Source organism: Phaseolus vulgaris, chromosome 7 (genome assembly GCF_000499845.2).
Source record: "Phaseolus vulgaris cultivar G19833 chromosome 7, P. vulgaris v2.0, whole genome shotgun sequence".
In the NCBI taxonomy this organism is placed as follows: Eukaryota; Viridiplantae; Streptophyta; class Magnoliopsida; order Fabales; family Fabaceae; genus Phaseolus; species Phaseolus vulgaris.
The window spans coordinates 28,188,396-28,209,610 of record NC_023753.2 but is presented as its reverse complement, the minus strand read 5'-3'; the positions used below and the strand labels follow the sequence as shown (position 1 = coordinate 28,209,610).

The 21,215-nt window shown below is 32.0% G+C and overlaps 2 protein-coding genes and 1 non-coding gene across 5 annotated transcripts in view; all 3 read left to right on the top strand.

The window, feature by feature from the left end:
- Positions 1–4,179: 4,179 nt before the first annotated feature.
- On the top strand, positions 4,180–6,950 carry LOC137829651 (U1 small nuclear ribonucleoprotein C). Of its 2 annotated transcripts, none has more exons than XM_068636502.1 (7): positions 4,180–4,316; positions 4,413–4,459; positions 4,544–4,586; positions 5,285–5,326; positions 5,413–5,674; positions 6,165–6,437; positions 6,594–6,950. In XM_068636502.1, the coding sequence occupies exons 2-6, from the start codon at positions 4,452–4,454 to the stop codon at positions 6,422–6,424; spliced, it is 615 nt and encodes a 204-aa protein (XP_068492603.1). In that variant the 5' UTR covers positions 4,180–4,316; positions 4,413–4,451; the 3' UTR covers positions 6,425–6,437; positions 6,594–6,950. The 2 variants fall into 2 exon arrangements, with proteins under 2 accessions (XP_068492603.1, XP_068492604.1); XM_068636503.1 differs by having other exon boundaries at positions 4,205–4,248; positions 4,363–4,459.
- Positions 6,951–9,343: 2,393 nt separating this feature from the next.
- Positions 9,344–9,415, top strand: TRNAP-AGG (transfer RNA proline (anticodon AGG)). The gene has a single exon. It is a non-coding gene; the product is annotated as a tRNA-Pro (tRNA).
- Positions 9,416–9,865: 450 nt separating this feature from the next.
- Positions 9,866–21,215, top strand: part of LOC137829650 (protease Do-like 2, chloroplastic) — an 11,717-nt gene continuing 367 nt past the window's right edge. Inside the window, exons 1-20 of one of the 2 annotated variants that reach the window (XM_068636501.1) lie at positions 9,866–10,385; positions 11,291–11,341; positions 11,821–11,894; positions 11,974–12,037; positions 12,667–12,711; positions 13,636–13,743; positions 14,312–14,389; positions 14,500–14,566; positions 14,718–14,776; positions 15,425–15,524; positions 16,040–16,119; positions 18,019–18,075; positions 18,882–18,985; positions 19,804–19,891; positions 19,985–20,070; positions 20,180–20,204; positions 20,296–20,367; positions 20,580–20,630; positions 20,716–20,776; positions 20,867–21,215. The exon at positions 20,867–21,215 is cut by the window's right edge and continues 367 nt beyond it. In XM_068636501.1, the coding sequence (XP_068492602.1) occupies positions 10,083–10,385; positions 11,291–11,341; positions 11,821–11,894; positions 11,974–12,037; positions 12,667–12,711; positions 13,636–13,743; positions 14,312–14,389; positions 14,500–14,566; positions 14,718–14,776; positions 15,425–15,524; positions 16,040–16,119; positions 18,019–18,075; positions 18,882–18,985; positions 19,804–19,891; positions 19,985–20,070; positions 20,180–20,204; positions 20,296–20,367; positions 20,580–20,630; positions 20,716–20,776; positions 20,867–21,111 (1,818 nt within the window). In that variant the 5' untranslated portion in view covers positions 9,866–10,082 and the 3' untranslated portion in view covers positions 21,112–21,215. Of the gene's footprint in view, positions 10,386–11,290; positions 11,342–11,820; positions 11,895–11,973; positions 12,038–12,666; positions 12,712–13,635; positions 13,744–14,311; positions 14,390–14,499; positions 14,567–14,717; positions 14,777–15,424; positions 15,525–16,039; positions 16,120–18,018; positions 18,076–18,881; positions 18,986–19,803; positions 19,892–19,984; positions 20,071–20,179; positions 20,220–20,295; positions 20,368–20,579; positions 20,631–20,715; positions 20,777–20,866 lie in introns of both variants that reach the window. The other variant, XM_068636500.1, reaches the window with a different exon arrangement.

Here is a 21,215-nt window from a genome sequence, read left to right as displayed (position 1 = left end):
TCCTTTGGGAGGCCATATGGGGGTAGCAAAGTCCTTACATAGGTTGCAAGAACGTTTTTACTGGGCTGACATGCACAAGGATGTTCGACACTTCATTTCTCAATGTAGCACTTGCCAACAAGTCAAGTATGAGACCAAGAAACCGACAGGCTTACTTCAGCCACTGCCAATCCCAACAACCATTTAGGAAGACCTTTCCTTGGATTTTATTATCAGGCTACCACTATCCCAGGGCCATACTACTATTATTGTTGTGGTGGATCGTTTTTCTAAGGGTGCTCACTTTAGCTCACTTCCTCCAAAATATGGGGCTTTCAAGGTGGCTTCTGTTTTTTTGGACTTGGTTTGCAAACACCATGGCTTCCCTCGTAGCCTAGTCTCAGACCGTGACCCCATTTTCATCAGTCAATTATGGCGCGAGTTGTTTAAAATATTTGGCACAAAACTGTGCATGAGCACTTCATACCATCTTGAAATTGATGGTCAAACGAAGGTCCTTAATCGAGTACTTGAGCAGTTTTGCGTTCCTTTGTTTCTGCTAAACCTTCCAGTTGGTACACATTTATTTCTCTAGCAGAATGGTCTTACAATACTGCTTTCCATTCCTCTACTGGAGTTACACCTTTCGAGCTTATGTATGGAAAAAGTCCTACATCCATACCTCACTATTTGCTTTGTTCATCTTCCATTGAAGTTGTTGACAATTTGTTGGCTTCTAGACAATAAATGTTTCTCAAATTAAGGAACCGTTTGCTCAAGGTTCAAGCTGCCATGAAACTACAAGTTGATAGCAAAAGGAAAGATATATCCTATAATATAGGAGATTGAGTTTATGTCAAAATGAAGCCTTACCGCCAAAGTTCTATTTCTAATTTGCATATCATAAATTATCTAAAAGGTTTTATGGTCATTTTCAAATCACAAAACAGATTGGGGCAGTTGCTTATTGTTTGAATTTACCCTCTGGTTCAAAGATACACCCCGTGTTTCATTGCTCTTTCCTGAAACTTCACAAAGGTCCACTCATTCACAATACTGATTCATTACCACCGTATACCCAAGATAACCATCCCTTGGTTTAATTTTTGGCTATTTTGGACCGCAAATGGGATACTTCTACTTCGCCACCTTCTCTCTTGGTATTGGTGCAGCGGCTTGGTTTGGCTATGGAAGACACAAGCTCAGAAGAGATGATCTTCAACACAAGTTTCACCTTGAGGACAAGGTGGTTCTCCCAGAGGAGGGTGATGATAGGAATGCAGAGGTCCAATCGTCCAGACCCATTAAAATTACCCGGAAACCCACTTACATAAGTTACTATGTGTGAAGGGAGAATTATGTTGATTCATATGCAATTCTGTTTTTCTGTTGAGTCATAGGTGTAGATACGCAATCCAATTCTGTTTTGTTGTTTCCCAATATTGTGGGTTGCCAATGATTAGCGTTGGATCATTTTTTTTAATTACTACCATTATGAAAGAAATGAAAAAAAGAAAATAACTATTTCTTATCTTCTCTCTTATATGTTTTTTGGAGGTTTCTTCCCTTGACCTCGAATATAAGGGAATGATCCTAGCTCTATCAGAAGCTCATCCTTAGTTGCAACCATCTCAATCTGCAACACTATACTCACCTTCAGACAGAAGAAGATAGGCAATAAGGCATAATAAATATGAAAATTCTCATTACTGATTATTTAATTAAATTTCAAGTTTTTAACTTCCCAATTAACCATTTCATAACTGAATATATTTTTAAGAAAGATAATAGTTGTGTTGATTTGTTTCCTAAGAAAGGATTAAAGTATGATGATATGTGTTTAGATAATATTATTTTATTACAACATATTGATCTTATATAATTAATGTATAAAATTATTATATTTAAAATTTGAAAAAAAAAATATATAATAACTTAAATAAAAAAGAAATATTTATTTTTAATTTTTATTAAATTCAACTTAAATCAATCCTTATTAAATTGGATGTAGGGTAGTGTTGCTAATCTTGCCAACCCTTTTAAAAATCCTAAATAAAAACTCTTCGTGTTTATTGTTTGTTTCAACATATTTACTATAAAGTGGATATTTGAATCTAGGAATTTGTTCTTATTTAAGTGAAAGGAAAGTAGGGTAAGCCTCCCTCACCCATGAAGAGAAAATAGGTGAAAGTCTTGATATTACAAAATTTCTCTTAAAAATCCAATTTAAAAGAAAATCTTATCTCTCTATAAAATGGGTTAAATATGTTTTTCATTTTTTTATTACAACATCGAATTTTTTTTCTCTAATCCAAATTTTAGATTTCTTAAATATTTATAGTAAAAAAATTATTGAAATAAATCTTATTAATTTTTTTTTTAACAAATGAATGAATTTTTAACGTATTATAATACTACGTCAGTTAATCAACATGAAATTTTTTAACATTCTAATCCACACCGAAAATCTATTGTTTCCTAATTACAAGTATCTATCTAGAAGGTCTAAAGTTTATACTAGAACAAAAACCAACTTCGTATGAAAGTAATTGAACGAAAATTTAATATGGACATGATAGACCACCATTATGCTCAAATATCATAATGGATTATTCATTCCTTCACATTACATTATAATTACAATTTTATTATTTAATATAATTATTTTTCAATCATAACAATTCAATGACTTATTAAATTTTAAATTCTAAAATTAAATTTAAATTGTTTAATGCATTCATTTAAAGAAGATTGTAAAGTGAAATTGTCTAAAAAATTAATTACTTATAAAACCACTCCAATTTTTATTGACATAAACTTTTGCCACTCTTATTTACTCATTATTACTTTGTTTTTTCTTAGTAAAATTTTTATGTAACCATTATAAATCATATAAATAAATTATTTTAATTTAATAAATAAATATAAATAAATTATTTTCATTTAATAAATAATTATTAAGTGTTTTACATTAGCTCTTCTTATTTTTACATGATGTGTTTAAAATCACATATAAATTAATTAAAAAGTGAAGTAAAACAATAGTGTATATGTAGTAATTAGGTATATGCAACCTTTGTCACAAAACCATAATCTATATTGAACAAAATAGGTTATGGTTGTTTACCAAAAAATTGTCATTGAATTTTTTTCAAACGACATTTCCATTTAAATTTGTGTTTAAAAACACTGTCAAACTCTATTTTTATATTATAGTTAAGAAATTTAATTAACAATTTTTAACCTATCAATTAAATCAAATAAGTTTTAAGATAAGAAGTTTGGTTACCTTTTTTTAAATTGGTGTAATGAAATCATTCAACATTGTTATTTTAGCATCATGGAATTAAAGTTGGAATTTGAAGGATTTGATCTAATTAATTATTATTATTAGAAACTAAATGATTGTATACTTAATCACTTCCACAGTAAGAAATATTTATATATATATATATATAAGTTTTCCTTACTAAAACTTTTAGCATGTGTTTACCTCATTCCTTAAATATTACAATGACAAGTTTTTTACTTCTTAAAGTGTGACTCGTCAAAATAAGTCTTAAATAAATATTTACAAATATACTTGTGAATATTTACATTTAACTCTTTCAATCGATTTTTTTTAAACAATCATTTATAAACTAAGTTTTTTTATTTTTCACTTCTTGGATTGTTTAATTTTGGAACATAGGGCTAAAAACTGTATTTTAAAACAATTGCATAACGTGAAAAATATAAAAAAAATGAGTAAAATATTTTGATATTTTTATTACGTAGAACGGTTTGTTTCAGGTAACAATAGTTTGAGATGAATTAGGTTTGTGTTAACAATGATTGAGAAAGAAAAGTAAGGATAATTATTTCATGAGAGAAAAATTATGATGATAAGTTTCATTTAGTGGATTTTATTGATTTATTCACTATGCCTAAATTGTTGTTTCTATGAATGATTTAAGTTTTTTTTAAATAAAATTATGAATGAATTGTATTCTTTGTATATAAGAAAGACTTGAATTTAAAAATCCATTTATATATATATATTTAATTACTAAAGTGAAATTTTATAAAAGAAACTCACTAAAAAAAGACTCATGATAAAAAAATTAAAAATCCATTTAAATAAAAATGATTAAAAAATCTAAAATTATTTATAAACTTTTCTAGGGATTGAATTGGTATTTACTACATAATAAATTCAAGATCAAATCAGACTATAAATTGTTAGCTCTTCGTGATGAAATCCAGAAACTTCGGTGCTCTGGGCATAACGTCTCTGCTTTAATCGCTCATTGTTTCCATTTTTTTTTCAACCTTTCCTTCCTGAACATCAAGCTCAAGTTACTAACGTCATTCATTCTTCTTTTTTTTTCTTTAATTTTTTAGGGTTTTAAGTTTTTCTCCTTTCACGGTTTTGATAATTTGCTCCACTGCAGCTAGGGTTTTTGGCGGGACTCATTGTCATTGAAACAGTCATGCCTCGGTACATAGAAAATTCTGGATTCCTTTATATTTCAGTTTTCATGAATCCACGGTATTTATTTTTCTTGATCGATTTTGCATTCAGGTATTACTGTGACTACTGCGACACCTATTTGACCCACGATTCTGTAAGTTGTTTCCCTCGTCAATTGTGTTTCCCCCCTTTACTTTGAAGTTAGTTTAGTCTAGTGAATTTGTTCCATTTAGTTGTACCGGCAAAATGCATTTGAAAATAGTTTATTGTTTCTATCAAGTCATAGCCAGCTAAAAAGATTCTACACCTGGCAATAATAAGGTGCAGCTGCAAACTGAATGTTTAGTGTTTCCTATGTCATGTGGAATTCTCAGGTGTAGTGACCTCTTTATTATGGCTAAGGTTTTGCACATGAAACCCTCAAATCTTCATTTTTTAACTCAAATAATTGGGGGTTGGAGAGTAATTTGGGATGAAAAATGAGGTAGAGATTTGAAGTATTTTGTAGGATGTGCCATGATTTTAAGAAGGGTGAAGATTTGTGGATTTCTGATTTTGGGTGAAATATAATATCTTTATTGGTGACTTTTGAGGGTAAGAGGGTTTAAGATGATTTAATAGGTGAATTTGTGGAGATTTTGTTTAGAAAATGATGATTTGAATGTTTTAGGTAAATGAAAACTGATAAAAGATTTTTTGTTGTGGCAATTAAAAAAATTTGGGGGATTAACTTCGACGTTACTGTGGAACCAAATTGCACATTTGTTATGGTAGAGGAACTAAAAGTGTACTTTAATCCTTATTAGTGTTTCATGAAGGTTTGTTAGCCACATTGTTTGTGTCCTATTGCAGCCATCTGTTAGAAAGCAGCACAATGCTGGTTACAAACACAAGGTACCATGAAATTTCTGGCTTCTTGGAATAATTGCACTACAATGTACGCTGTACTCATAGCGTTTAATATCTGATCATATCTTCAGGCAAATGTGAGAACCTACTACCAGCAATTTGAAGAACAACAAACACAGAGTTTAATTGATCAGAGGATCAAAGAACATCTTGGGCAAGCTGCAGCATTTCAGCAGGTTGGTGTAGCTTATAATCATATGATGGTTCAGAGGCCAAACCTTCCTCCTGTGTTGCCACCACCAAGACTGCCTATTCCTGGAAATGCACAAGTACCTGGAAGCCAACCACTAATGCCAGGGATGAGACCACCTGTCTTTCCTAGACCACCACCAGGTGAATTTAATCTTGCACATTGCTTTTGTGAAGTACATAAAACTTCCATCTGCTCTTATGAAACATTCAATCTGACTTGGGCTGTCATATTTTTGTCTTTGCATTTTACATGCAGACATGTGTTCTTTCAATTATTATCTTAACAGTGACTCTTGTTATGCATATGCCAAGAGCTAACCACAAATTACTTTTGGTTTCTGTTATTGCAATGACCTTGTTATTTAAATTTCCTTTAATATGGCGCTTCTTTCTTTGGATTTTCTGTATTAAAAATAATTATTTTGTTAAATATAGAAAATAAGTTTTGGACAAGAACACCTATCTATGTTTTTATCCGTTTCTTCTCTATGGTTAGGAGTTTATTTTTAAGCTGTAACTTCTATCTAATGCTGAAAGTTCTGAAAAACTTGATAGCCAAGTTCAAGCATTATAAATCGGTTCTTTTATTACCCAGTATCTGATGTAAGTGGTTTTCAATTGGAATATATAGGATATGTTTCTGCACCTACCATGCCTCCAATGTTACCCCCACCTGGTGCTCCCCAGATGCCGGGGCAACTTAATACCCTACCAAGGCCCCCTTCACTAGCTCCCCCTCCAACTGCTCCTGGTAGCACTGCTGCCCCAGCTTCCAATGGTGCTCCCTCTATGGTATCGTCAGCAATGTACCAAGCCAATCCATCAGCACCATCATCTGGAGGTTATGATAATTACAATGCCAGTGCTCAAGCACCTGACGGCAATCACTGACCTGGTTAAACTGGTATGATCTTTTATATTAATTGTTGAATTTTATGCAAATACAATAGTTGTTCAACTGTAACTCGGGGAGAAAGCATTGTAGTTGCTGGGCTCAAGCATCCATTGAATTTCTACTAATTACCATTCTTTCCTATTTCATTTTTTTTGTGTTATGCAGATCTCTCCGCATAATGCTATCTCTCTATTGGAATCTTAGGACTAGAGCTATTTGTGCTCTCCCTACCAGCTGTTCATCAAATGAGGACTTTTGGTCATATGTAGAGTAATCATTGGTATGTAGCATGTCCATCAGCTTGACTGCAGGAAAAATCTTATAAGTTACGTTTTTGATGGAAGATTTATGTCAAGTGCCAATTGCTATAACTTTTCCGATGTGGCCTGTTGATGATAGCTTCTGTTCTGCAATTAGTTTATTTTTAAAATGAGTTTTATTAGTGATAAATGTAGTTGTATTGTAGGTTTGGAGAAAAATTCATAATTTCATATTGTGTTATTGGCTCTGAATTTTTTAAAAGCTTTGCTTGTCGATCTACAACAAAAGTCTTATTTCACAATGTGAGGTCGGTTACATAGATCACTTATGCCATTTCCCTCGGTTAAACCAAATCTTCATAGATATTACTTCTTTCAATGTTCTTCTTGGTCTCCCCTTCTCCCTTTTCAAGAATTAAAAAAACCATGCAATCTATTCTCATCACTTTTGTTTTATTTGTAATGTTCTTCAAACCACTTCTACTGAATTTTTGGTCATTTTTTCTTCAGTAGGTGTCGTGCTAATATCTCATTATATACCATTTTTTCATGTCTTATAATTTCCTTTGTGGCCACACCTCCATCTTAACATTATAATTTACTCTACTCCTACCTTTTTTTCACGGTTTTCCTTTAGAGTCTAACACTGATGACAATAACCAAAACATATAACAGTGAGATAAAACTTTCTTGGTAGTTTACTTTTTTTTTTATCACAAATAACTAATGACTTTTTCCCCATTTTAGTCATCTCACCATCATTTAGTAATATTATTGATCGCAAACATTTTAATTTAGAACCAATGGTATGACATGTTTCATTTTACTTTAAAGTTATAAGTCTCGTTAAAATTATAATGCATATACTGTCTTCCTCCAGCTTAGTGAAAACCCTTAGTTTATAAAGCTAACAAGTTCAATTTAACCATTTAACTTAATTATTCTATTAAAACTATATAATTTGTAAAAGAAAACATTAATTAAACGGTAATTTTTGTACGCCCATGGTAAGCACATTTCAATGCTAGATTAAATAAGAGTACGGACTTAAAGTTGAGCTGTAATATTCTCCCTATAGGTCTTGCTTGTTGCATGTTGCATCCCCTTTGAAATTTTAGAAATTATCATTCTTTTATTATGGTCTCAAATTATGAATTTTTTCACTGTTATAACTTTTTCCATTCATTATGTTTTCATTCAGTAATTAAGTTATGAGGGAACAACATTTCCCCTTACTAATTATATTGCTACTTTTTTGCACATCTTTATCAAATTACCCGCAAATCAAACATCAGTTTTAAGTTCCTTTGTCCAATTTAAATCGTATGATATCCTTTGTCCAGTTTGAATTATTTTTTAAAAATTAATTGTTATGAAGACATTTCACCTAGTTGCCCCCTGAAAATTGGGTTCCTGAAAATGACTCTAAGAATTTTAGTTTTCATCTAAATAGGATGTCACATTGATCAATATAGCATGCGTGATACCGAAAACCACAAGGCAATTACTTCCTCTAGTACTCGATTTTTATGTGAAATAAGAAAAGAGTCCTTAAATAAAAGTTAAAGTGAATGTGGATAAAATATATTTTCAGAACCTTTTTTTAAATAGATTTGAATTTTCAGAACACTTTTTTGAATTTTGAATTTTTTTTTCTGAAATAAGTTTTAATTTTTTTTTTCTAAAATAAGTTTTAATTTTTGTTTAGAATTGCTTTTTTGAAATGAAATTTTGATTTTTGAATTCAGTTTTGAAATTTCATTTTTGAGACACAGTAATCTATTTCAGAATATATTTTTTTGAATTTCAGTTTTTCAATCACACAATAAAAGATAATTTTGGAAATTTGAAAAGGGGATTGGGCAGATGTAAGGTAAGGTAAGGTGTGCGGGTGCATGAAGAATTTATCAAATCAAGTGATATTACTAAAGACGAAGTTTCCACTTTGTTCTAAGAAGTAAGTTTTTCACTTCAGTAAAAATGGAGTAAGGTGAATGAAATTTTATAATATTTTAAGAAGTGAAGGTAAATAGTGTTTATGATATGGAAAGTAATAGTAAAAGTTCCCACTTCATTAATTTCAAAGAAAATAGAACTAATGAATGAACACAAAGAAAATGATGTGTTCCAATAAGTTCAATAGGAACAAGTCGCTTAGAAATCAAGATTAAAAATAATATAAATATAAATTAAGATTAAAAATAATATAAATATTTTTTTTTATTACGTATTTTTTAAGGATAAAACTATGAGAACTTCAAATATAAGATAGAGCATACCAACACATTTTGTATATAGTATATCTTCCAAGAGATTATCTTTTCAGATATTCGAGTACAACCAACGTTTTTATTTTGTACAAATGACTAATAAGTAGAAGTATGAATGAAAATTGGTAATACAGTTTGGTGGGATTCTTTTCTCACGTTTTAAATAAAACATTTTCACATTATTAAATCATTATTTTTTTTTTATTTAAAACTTACTTTTGAAAACTGTTTCAAAACAAGTGTTTTTTATAAACTAGTTAGATGTTTTCTATTGTACAAAATGTATTTCAGGATTAAAACATTTTAAAAATAATTTTATTTTTAAAATGGTGAACTAGTATGAAAATGTTTATCTAAATAGTAAATATTATATTAAAAGCAAAGTGGGCATTTGGTCTAGTGGTATGATTCTCGCTTAGGGTGCGAGAGGTCCCGAGTTCAATTCTCGGAATGCCCCTTCTTTTTTGTTATTATTCTTTTCTTTAAAAATAAAAAATTCTTTTTTCTTTCCACTTTACTTGCAATTCAAACTATCCTATTAACTTTATTTTTGTACTTTTACAGTTAAAATAAATTTATATTATCAAACAATTAAAAATTATTATTAATTCAAATTTTAGGATAATTATTGTAAAAATGAATGACACCAGACATTTAAGAAGAAAAAGTGGTTAAATTTAAGATGAGATTCACCAAATTTACAATTCTAATCATTTGAGACAATAATAATAAAGAGAGTGTTGAGAATAAGACATTAGAGAGTTGTTATAAGCATTACTCTTATAAAAATCAATAAACTTTTCTTACATTAGTAATATGAGTTTTAGATAATTATATATAGAAAACAGTTACTACAGATAGTGATTAAAAATAATATAAAGTTATTTTAGCAGTAAATTTAAAAAATGGGTTTAGGTTTAGAACAGTGAAACACAAAAAACCGGTTAAACATGAAAATTAAAATGATTTGTACGTAGGATAGAATTGAGGAGTTGGAAGCTGAGAGAGGATAAGGAAAAGGAACGAAAACATGAAGAAGTAGGAATGGTGCTGCTCCAACACTGAACTCAAACAAACTCAATTTGCAACCTTTCTCTCTCTTTTTCACTCACTGTGTTGTGGAAATGGCTGTTGCACTATCAAGTTGCATTCCCTTATCCTCTGCGCTCTTCTCCACTGTTAAATCCCGTTGCTCATTCAGACAAAGACCCATCATTACCTCTATCCGTTGCAATCACTCGCACCGACTCTCCTCCTCTTCCTCCAAATCCAATCGCCAAAAGGAAGGCCCAAGCCACAAGAAGCAGCAGTCTAAAGATGAAAGGCCTTCCAGAGGGAATGTGGTGGAACCCCAACCAACTTCTTCTAAAGCTTTTGGCTTTCTTAGGAAAAATAAAGACCATGTCTTTGATTCCAAGGACCAGCAGGTATGCAAACAGTCCTACCCTTTTACTTTTTAACATTAAATTGACATGGTTTGTGTCTGGAACAACCTGAAGCTGTAAAATGCTGAAATGGGTGAGTTGTGTCTGTCTTCAAATTTGAGGTGCTACCGTGGCGGCTATGCCGGGAGTTATGTGGTTGCAGTGACATTTAAGAACTTGGGTTTTGCTTTTTAGGAAGGGTGTGTTTGGACTTTGGATAGAAGAATCATCCTTCCCTCCCCTTCCAGCATACTGTAATGTAACTTGGGGTGCTTCAGTTATTGCGTGGAAATTTAATCACTATTTTGTGTTGTGGAAAGTCTAAACATAAAGCAGTGTTTTTGCAGCTGTGCTGCAGCATGTCTGGTTATTGAATTGAAAATACGGTGTGCCGGGGAGTGAGTGTTGGCTTCACTGGTAGGTCTTAACACCATTGGCAAACAGGTTTTGGATTTGATTCCCATTTCTGGTGGCATGCTTCTTCACCTTGGAATGAGAGGGAAACTTTAACAGGTGTTAGTCATTGATATATTTGTCACAAACCTGTATGGCTGTTTTGGTTAAAATATGTTTAGGTTGATGAATTTGTTAAAAAGGCTTGCTGGAATGCTGATTTTCGTATCAAGAATCCCTCCTGAATTTGCCTTCTTTTTAAGTTTAACTTTGGGGTTTAGGCCATTAAAGAGTAATTTTCCATTGTGGGCGTAGAATGCCAACCTATACACGCCGGTGGGGAAATGAGGAGAGGGATATAATGTCAGAAGATGTATTTAAAAAGGATATTAGAAAAGGACATATATTCTATGAAAGTGGCAATTCTTTTTTCTGGTGATATTTAAGATGCTTAGCCAAACTGAATGTTTCTCTTTACATGGTTAGCCTAACTTCAGATAATTATATAATTTCAGGTGGAACCAAGTGATTTACAAGACTCGGCTTTCCTTAATGCTGTTGTGAAGGTGAAGTTCAAACCTTTTTTATTACTGCTTAAGAATTGTTTTTGTCTCGAGTCTTTGGATTTGAAGACATAGTGTAGGTGGGGAGGTGCGGTTGCACCTCAAATTTCAAAGTTCAAAAACTTTAAAAATGTTTTTTTTACTTCATGCATCTATTTTGGTTGTGTGTTCTGGCTAGTTCCCCACCTTGGTGTGGAACTTTCTCAGATTTCTTTGAGTTATCTAATGGTGTCAAGTTTCTGCTTTCTTATTCATTTAATTATTATATGATCTGACTCCTTACCTAGTGTCAACATAGTCTCTTTTCTATACTGCCCATAGTTTTTTCCCTTCAAAGTGCCTTAAAGCAGTATCTATTCTTTTTAGCAACAAACAATCATCCTTGTTAATTTCTTATAATATTGTTGTGCTATACTTTATATTTTCATTGCTCATGTGTGGATTTTCTTTGATAATATATCCTGTTCCTATAACATCTTTAGGTTTACTGCACCCATACTGCCCCAGATTATTCACTTCCTTGGCAAAAACAGAGACAATACGCAAGCACTGGAAGGCAAGATTTTGAAAACCTTGACTGTGGTGGAATTGTAAGAATCCTTACTTCTTAATCTTACACGTCACATCTTGTGCAGTGCATTTATGATTGGAGACAGGAAACTATTAACGAATGCACATTGTGTGGAACATGATACCCAGGTAATTTTCTTAATTATCCCATTTTCAGTAAATTGTTGATTTTGTAATTTGTAATATAAATTAATTAATGGGTTTATTATGAGTCCTTTTAATTTTGTTTCTAAGTGGATCTTATAAACTAGTCAACCAAAAGTGGATAGCTAGGAGAAATTTCCAGATATAAAAGAGGGCAGCCCAATGCATGAGTTTCCAGCTAGTGGGATTCTGGGCACATAACCTTACCCTGGCATGCTGTGAGAGGCTATTTCCAAGATTTGAACTAGTGACCTGACCTCCATGTTACTAAGCAACTACCTTAGTGTTATGATAATGCTCACCTTTATTAGTCAAATTCTTGATGCTTAGATTGAAGAGAGAAAAAAAATAACAGAAGAGGTAATTGATAGAACTTGTCTTTGTTAGATAAATTGGCAACACCTATTGGCTCAATAACTTAATTGTGTTAAATACTAACATTTTACAAATTTGTATAACTGAGCTATTAATAACATGGCCAATAAAACTAAAACTTTAAAGTGGTATCTGTTTGATGTTTCTACTTTATCTGATTATTTTTAAGGTCTTATGTGTAAAGGAAGTTAAGAAGATTCAATGGTTATAATTTTTTTTTTCTTTTGGGATGATTGCAGGTCAAAGTAAAGAAAAGAGGGGATGATTCAAAATATGTGGCTAAGGTAAGGTGTGTCTGGTGTGAAGCCTTAGTTTTTTCTCTGTTCTATTATCTGTTCAAACTTTAGGTGTCTAGAACAATTTTCTTGAAATATTATCTCATTTATCCTTGATACTAAGACCAGAGAATAGTGACTACAGAAAGTATTAGCGAATTAGTTTGTAAAATAATTGTAAGTGCCGAAAAAAAAGGTTATTTATAGGGTTTGCTTTTCTAAGTTATACCTTGCTAAAAACTTTCAATTGTACACTGCAGAGTACAAGTCACCTTTACATGGGCAAAAGTTTATAGTCATTTGTAAAACTTAGGAAAGTATATCCCACCCAATTGCAACTTGGGATGGTAGTGCAATTTTTTGTAAGTTTATGGGTTAATTCAGGTAAATTGCAAACGATACTTTTCTTCTGTTAGAATAGGTATTAAATATAGGTAGTTAGTAGTTGTAGTGGAAAACTGCTAATTGCGGTACCTATAAGCTGTTTACTTGTTAACATTAATTACCAAGATATTCCTGCTGTAATTTTCTTCTATAAATAACAAAGATTAGCTAAGAGATAATCAATTTCTTAAGATCTTTTTTTCATATTTTCAGTCTTAAGTTTTTCAATAAGCATAGTATCACATAAAATGCTTTCACGATTCACAAAAGTTTGTTCATAAGCATAATTTATTGATAATATGGAAAATGTACATATTTGTAAGTAAAATTTGGACTATAAAAGTCTGGCCTTTATTTCATATATTTTTAGTCTCAACTATACACACACACACACACACATATATATATATATATTATATAAATAAATATCAAAGACCCCTATTAAGTATTTCTAACCAAATGATATTATTCAACTGACAGAAATACTTAGAGACTTCAATATTTAACACTTGTTCATATATTTACTTTACTAATTGATGGAATGTACAGGTTTTGGCTAGAGGTATTGATTGTGATATAGCTTTGCTTTCAGTAGAAAGTGATGAGTTTTGGAGAGATGTGGAACCTCTCAGATTTGGACGTTTGCCACATCTTCAGGTGTAAAATTGTCTTTGTTCTGGTATTTCTTGATTTGTAATCTTCTCTAAAGAAAGGTGTTAAGTAATTTGTTAATGAATTATATGTGAACAGCCTCTGACAGTGTTAGATAATGGATTTAGAGAACTAGGTTGAAATGATATGTTCTCCTGTAGTGTTAGGTACATGATGATAGTTCTATTTTCTTTCTTGCTATTAAGTGTTGGGAACTATTCTGTTTGATATCATGAGGTCAATATTTGTTATCATAGCATAAACTATTACACACCTGTTCAGCAAGATTAACTGGTGCTGGGAAGGGTAAATTTTCTCACTTCCTCCTTTTGTACACCCTCCCCACCAATTCTATTGACAAAATAGTAAGTGATTTATTTTCCTAGTGATCTACACCGACTACTCAAATGATGTGGGGTTTAATATATATATATATATATATATATATATATATATATTAAAAGTGCAATAAATAAATAAATTAACTGGCCAATTTTATATGGTTTGTATAACTTTTCTTAAATATTTCTGTTCAAAAGGTGAAATTTATATGTGCTTTGTTTCTGATTTGAAGGATTCTGTAACTGTTGTGGGATATCCTCTTGGAGGAGACACAATTTCAGTGACAAAAGGAGTTGTATCTCGTATAGAGGTTTGATATATTGAATTGAATTTAAAACTTACCATTTCATCTGTGTCAAATCAATCAATCTTTTCTGATTTATGGTCTTAGTGCTCAGTTAGAATTTTTTTTTTAACTAGGTCACATCATATGCTCATGGATCGTCGGATTTGCTGGGCATTCAAATTGATGCAGCAATAAATCCTGGTCAGTATGTCTTAAAGTGGTTAACTTTAAGTTTTTCCTCCTCTCTAGCAAAAACTTCTCTCTACTCTATCTTTTCCTATTATATAGTATATCTGTCACCCACCATTGAAATATCTCCTTGATAGACATGCTCAAAATTGTGAAATTTTAGGTAATAGCGGAGGTCCAGCATTCAATGACCAAGGGGAGTGCATTGGAGTAGCATTTCAGGTAGATTGTTTGGCAAGCAAGTAGTTGATGTATCATTACTTGGCTTGGATACTTTTCTATGAAAAGTCCTCTTTGTAAGATAATGATTACACACTTGTGAACTTGGACATTAAATAATCCTGTTAGAGAAAATGACTACTTCAGTTATGTTAATTAAGAAATAATATTACGTTAGATGTTGTTAGATATGAAATTATTCATGAGTCTTCTCTTGAACAACTTATGCTTTTGGGAAAGTAGTTAGGTTATCATTCTTTGCTGTCCCTCATTTGTCTAGATTAGACATCGAATTTTAGCATAAGGTATGCAAGGCTTGTACATTGTCCGCACTGAAAGCCTAAAGCATAAGTTGTGAAATATAAATTCATTAACAAGCCTTCACAACTTAAGCTTCTAGGAAAGTTGGTTCTTGACATACCATAATAAGTGTATCTTATCCTAACTATTTGGTCGTAGTAATTAGGGAAATATATACAACTGATAATTAGGGATATTCTCCATTAACTATTATTAGGTTTCCGTATATTATTCTTTGAATAATTATATATAAATGATTTACATGTGTGATTACAATTCACAACAACAGAGAAACTCTTTAATATTGTATTTTCTTAATCTGCGGCATTTTCTTATGGACATTACCTCTAGGTCTTCAGATCTGAAGAGGCTGAGAATATTGGATACGTGATTCCTACAACTGTTGTATCTCATTTTTTGACCGACTACGAAAAGAATGGCAGGTATACTGGTAAGAAACTCTTCTAGAATATGGTTATATTTGATAGATTTGGCATGGCATGTTATTTGAGTAAGAACTGTGCATTTATTACTGGAAACAAAATTTGATTTTTTACAGTAAAGAATAAACAATTTGATTAGTAAAACTACCTTATCAATAACCACATCCTAGCCCCATACACATAATGCATGATGTAGTTACAGTCACCATTTTATAACAGCCTCAATAACTGCATAAGGACAGAAATAGCAGAAATAATAAATCAAATTCATGGCTACCTTAATAGCTGCCTAAGGAAACAATTACCACACAAACACTATAATTTTCACTCCTCCTGAGCCCTGTTTGCATCTTATCGCTTCTCACATACTCTTTCCAAGGTGTATCTCCTGATTCCAGAAAAAGAAAAAAAGCTTACTATTGTATTTCACAAAGCATATTATATTCTATCATAAACTATGCCTCCTGATCAAGCTTAATATGGAAACTGTACTGATAGTCTGAAAATGTACTTTTACTCCTAGGTTTCCCTTGCCTTGGAGTACTTATACAGAAGCTAGAGAACCCTGCACTACGTGCATGGTTGAAAGTACAGTCCAATGAGGTATGCTATGTATGGAGATGATTTGTTTGAATGGTGGTGTTTGCAGATGCCAGTATCCATTAGCCACATGTGTTCTTTTGGAACCTTCTTATCTTCGCATTTTGTTTTTACTCCAACTTTTTAAACAGTACATGCATATACCAGTATGAATTATTTAACTAGTGATATGCTCATAACTCTTAAAGATTACAGTGAGATTGTACATGTGGGGTCTGCTTGTATTAGATGGATCATTCATTAAGGACTTAAAGTCAAAGGAGTTAGTTAAGGCAGGTGGATGGGGGAGAGAATGAGAGTATTTGAATGAACACTTGCAATGATAGTTGCTTGATGATCATATTTGTGATATTCTGGTATTGGCCAAAGATTTTTGACATGGTTCAGTGTCACTTGGTAGGACCTGTTATTATCGAATGTTTCTTGTGATGTTGTACAACTACTTTTGCTCTTATGATATGTCTGATTTTATAATATCATGTTTGTATTTTTTTAGAGTTGTAGAAAACAGCGCACAATATCATTGAAAAACAATTTAGAGTATCCTAGATAACCTCTTAGGAGTATTTTCCACATTTCATCATAATTAGTTAGTAGTCTTACTGCATTTGTGTGCTTGGGGTTGTGCTACTTGCTTGATTTAAGTATCAATGTAAACGAATCAGTAAGTCAGTATTGTGTATATCATTTCACGCCTTATCAATAATATTTTATTATTTTCAAATATTCTTTCTCTTGTTTCTCCACCCATACCTAAACCCTATAATTTCAAGATAGCATTATGGCAATACCATCTTCTGTGTCTTGATTCCATCACTAAAATATAGAATTCCACTTTGACAATTTTTATCTCCGTATTTTTTTTCTCATTGGCACACACCAATTACACCAGTCAAAACTCTGTCTTCTTCCATCTACGTGCAATTGTATCCCTACGTTTCTCTTTACGGTGATCTTCTCCAGGGTGCCCTTTCCAATTTAGTTTATTAAAGTCTTCATCTTTGCTCTCTTTCATTTTTCATTTTGGTATTACTATTGGTTTTCAACACTCGCCTGGTATATGAAATAAAGATGCAATTTTAACCGCAGATGAATCACTGCTGCGATATTCTCCCCTCACCATTAATCATGTCATATCACATTGGTAATTTCTCTTCCTATCATGAATAATAGTCATGGTATTTTCTGTTTCTGTTTAGTGTTCATAACCATTAATTTCAATTTCCGTTTCTGAGTTTCTCAATTATACTACTGCTTGAAACTTCCAATGCTGTTGTTGACTAGCTTGGAGAAGTTTTAGTTATTGCTATGCCAGAAACTTTCTTCTGAGCAACTTTTATTGAGAAGTCTCTTCTTCCTTGGTCATGCAATATTCAAACCAGTTTTTCAAGATGGTGATCATTCTACCTGTCTTGCTTGGTTGTCTGTCTTACAATGCTCATCTCTTCGTTGTTCTGGCATCCTTTCCTTTCCACACTTTTTGGAAGCACATAAATTATGTTATTTACTTTCCAAATTGTTCATTTGTAAATATCTAAAAGATTACTATGGTTTATCTTGAATGAGAATGTAAGAATATATAGAAAAAAATCCCATAATATATTTCTTATATAAATTAGAATATTTTGGATTATGTTAGATGATATCTTAGGAGGGGTTTCCAAGTTTATTATACTCCATGATTCATATCATTGTTTAGTGTGTTGGCGGCCTTGGGCTTGGGCTGGTACTATACTAGGACTTGATCTAATTATTAATACAAACAGAGTATATTGCATTATAACAAAATTTTGTTCTGAGTTTTTTTTTTTTCTATTTTTTCCTTCACCCTCACTTCAACTCTAGAGTTTCAACAATCATTTCATAGCACTAAATTTTGATATTTCACATTGGCATTTGCAGGGTGTATTGGTGCGTAGAGTTGAACCTACTTCTGATGCAACTAATGTATTAAAGGAGGTAATAGAGATATTTTAATTTGCAGGATATTGTCCTTGAATGGCATCTAACTAAAACCTTGAATCATTCCTCTAAAATACTCTATTAAGCTTCTCTCTACAGTCTAGTAGAGTGCTTAAAATGCTTAGTTTATTTGAATTTTACATAAACAGAGACCATAAGGGATAGGCAACTAAAATCTTTGAATAATTCCTCTAAAATAATCCATTAAGCTTCTCTATGGTCTAGTAAAATGGTTAAAATGCGGAGTTTCGTTTTGAATTTTACATAAACAGAGACTGTAAGGTAAGGGGTCAGGCAAATTTGAGAAATGCTATTTGTTTATTGGAATAAAGGATGGGCTAGCTTGGGGGTCTAGATACTGGGTGAGTTTGTTTGTGCTTATTTTTTAAAAAAGTGTTTATTTAATAAAATGAACATATTTTTGCTTTCCTTATTGTGTTTATCTAATCTACTTATTTAATAAGCAAATTTTATTTGCTTCTTAAGTAAGTGATTATTTTAAAAATTTCTTTCTTCAGAAACAGTTACTTTAGGTTTCAACAAACTGGTCCATTATCACAATAATTGCTTGCGTTAAAAAATTGAAAGTTTTTACCCGTGAGGTGTCTAAACTGTCTTGATGTGTGCATGTCGTCTTTGTTATCCTTGTTTAAAAATCATTAATGACGTCTCAGGTATTTTGTCATTGACATTTTAAAGTAAAAAGTGTAGAAAGATGCACGCTTGGATGTTAGTGTGAATTCTGTTTTTCTAAGCCCCATTGATCTATGCATTAACCTTTCTGATTAAACTTGCCATTACAGGGTGATGTGATTGTCAGCTTTGATGATATTCGTGTTGGTAGCGAAGGAACAGTCCCATTCAGAACAAATGAGCGAATAGCCTTTCACTCCCTCATTAGTCAAAAGTAGGGGCTTTCATTCCCATAATCTCTGTATTATCATACTATAATTTGCGAATAAAATTTATACAAATACTGTATTTGTGAGCTGACAACTTGAAAATTTCTGAATTTAGAGGGGGAAATTTAGTGATTGAAAAGATTTTATTTTCTTGTAGAATGTAGTGCATAGATTCTACATATCATCCATATATATAATAGAGAAGACTACCCCTTGGATTATATTAAGTGATTCAACTTCCTAGATTCTAATAACTGTAAGCATTAAACACATCTCAGCATGTGATACTAGAACCACACACTTCAAACAGCAATATCAGCCTTAGGAATTTCTTATTTCAACTTTAATTACAAAAAATGTCACCTTATTTCACTTTTTTTCCTATTTTCAAAGGCTTTTAAAGGAAATAGTAGAAACAAAAAAGAATAAAAAGTTTTCATTGTTTATCTACAAACTTTTGGAACATAAAATAAAGTGAAAATAAGGTGACATTTTTGTAATTGAAAGTTATAAAAGAAAATGTTTTCTCAAACTTAACAACCCCTTTTATACTTTGTTGACCATTCCCCAGCTTTTCTATGCGTTGTAATATAAATGCTTTGCTACATTAAGTTGTGGTTTTTGAGGATATATACTTCAAAATTTTGTGCGAAGATCATTTAAATAATGCTACATTGGATATATTCGTTAGGTGGTTTATTGGGAAGCTTCTGAAATGTTTCATTTGACAATATGATGAGACAAGTTTCAGAGCCTTTGGCATTTGCTTTTCTTGGTTGCTGATGTTCTTAAAATTGAATCCTATAGTAATGGTGTTAAACAGATTTTCAGGTGATACTGCAGAGCTTGGTATCATCAGAGAAGGGACATTTATGAAAACTAAAGTTGTTCTAAACTCACGAGTTCATTTGGTATGTGACATCAATGAATTTTGGTATCAATCGAGTTTATGATACTGTTGATCTGATGCTATTTGTTTTGCAACATTTTTTCCTGTCTTCAAGGTTCCCTATCACATGGATGAAGGTCAGCCTTCCTATCTAATAATTGCTGGTTTAGTGTTCACACCCCTCTCAGAGCCATTGATTGAGTATGTTGTATTTATTATATTTGCAGATTTCACATTGTTTGTTCTTTCGTTTTTTTAGTTGGGTGTTGCGATTTAGTATTTAATTTATTCATCATGAATATTTTGGCAGGGAAGAATGTGAGGACTCCATAGGGGTAACTTCTGAATTTGTATGGATTAATCTTAAAGCAAAAGGTTGAAATCCAATTATTTTGTGACTGAGATTTATTTTATTTTCTTGGTCAGCTAAAATTATTGGCAAGGGCACGTTATTCATTAGCAAGGTTTAAAGGGGAGCAGATTGTAATTCTTTCGCAGGTTGGTTGCTGGATTACTTCCAAAAAACTATGCATATGTATAGCTTGATTGTATTCATGAAATTCTTGCATCACATATGGCATTCACTTTTTTACTTGCCTTGATCTATTTTATTAATTTATTCAACAATGTCATAGCATTTGCCATTTTCTAATCGGATATTTAGTTGCTTTGTGTGCTATAAGTTTGCTTTGCTTCTCTCTATTTGACAGGTCTTGGCAAATGAAGTCAACATAGGTTATGAAGACATGGGCAATCAGCAGGCAAGTCATTTCCATATGTTAGATTGTCTCCCACATACCCAATACTTATGCATGTTTCTCTAAACTGATTTTTTTTTTTTTTCAGGTTGTAAAATTCAATGGAACTCGAATTAAAAACATTCATCACCTTGCGCATCTCGTTGATTGTAAGTTGTTACATTCTTTATCTATTATTGTGCATTCATTTTCTTTAACAATATCTCTCAGGGTTGTTCTATTACTTCTCTCTTGCTCAGCATGCGAGGACAGGTATCTGAGTTTTGAATTTGAAGATAGCTATGTAGCTGTTTTAGATAGAGAAGCTGTTTCTGATGCTTCATCCTCCATACTGAGTGATTATGGAATCCCATCTGGAAGATCTTCTGATCTTTCGAAACCTTATGTGGATACACCAGAAGGTGATCAACCAGCAAACCAGGAATTTGGTGATAGCCCAGTTTCAAATTTTGAAATTGGCTCTGATGGACTACTCTGGGCATAAGAAACTTGCACCTAAAGATATCAGTAAAGTTTCATGTGGCGGGGTTATTTGAAGCAAGCAATCTCAGTTTTGGACTGCAGAAAGTGCTGCAACAGTATGAGGCA

Excerpts from the sequence above, each read along its gene's own strand:
- LOC137829651 (XM_068636502.1), top strand. Across the intron at positions 4,587-5,284 it reads CCTATTTGACCCACGATTCT|CCATCTGTTAGAAAGCAGCA; the intron begins GTAAGTTGTTTC and ends GTCCTATTGCAG. Across the intron at positions 5,327-5,412 it reads ATGCTGGTTACAAACACAAG|GCAAATGTGAGAACCTACTA; the intron begins GTACCATGAAAT and ends TCATATCTTCAG.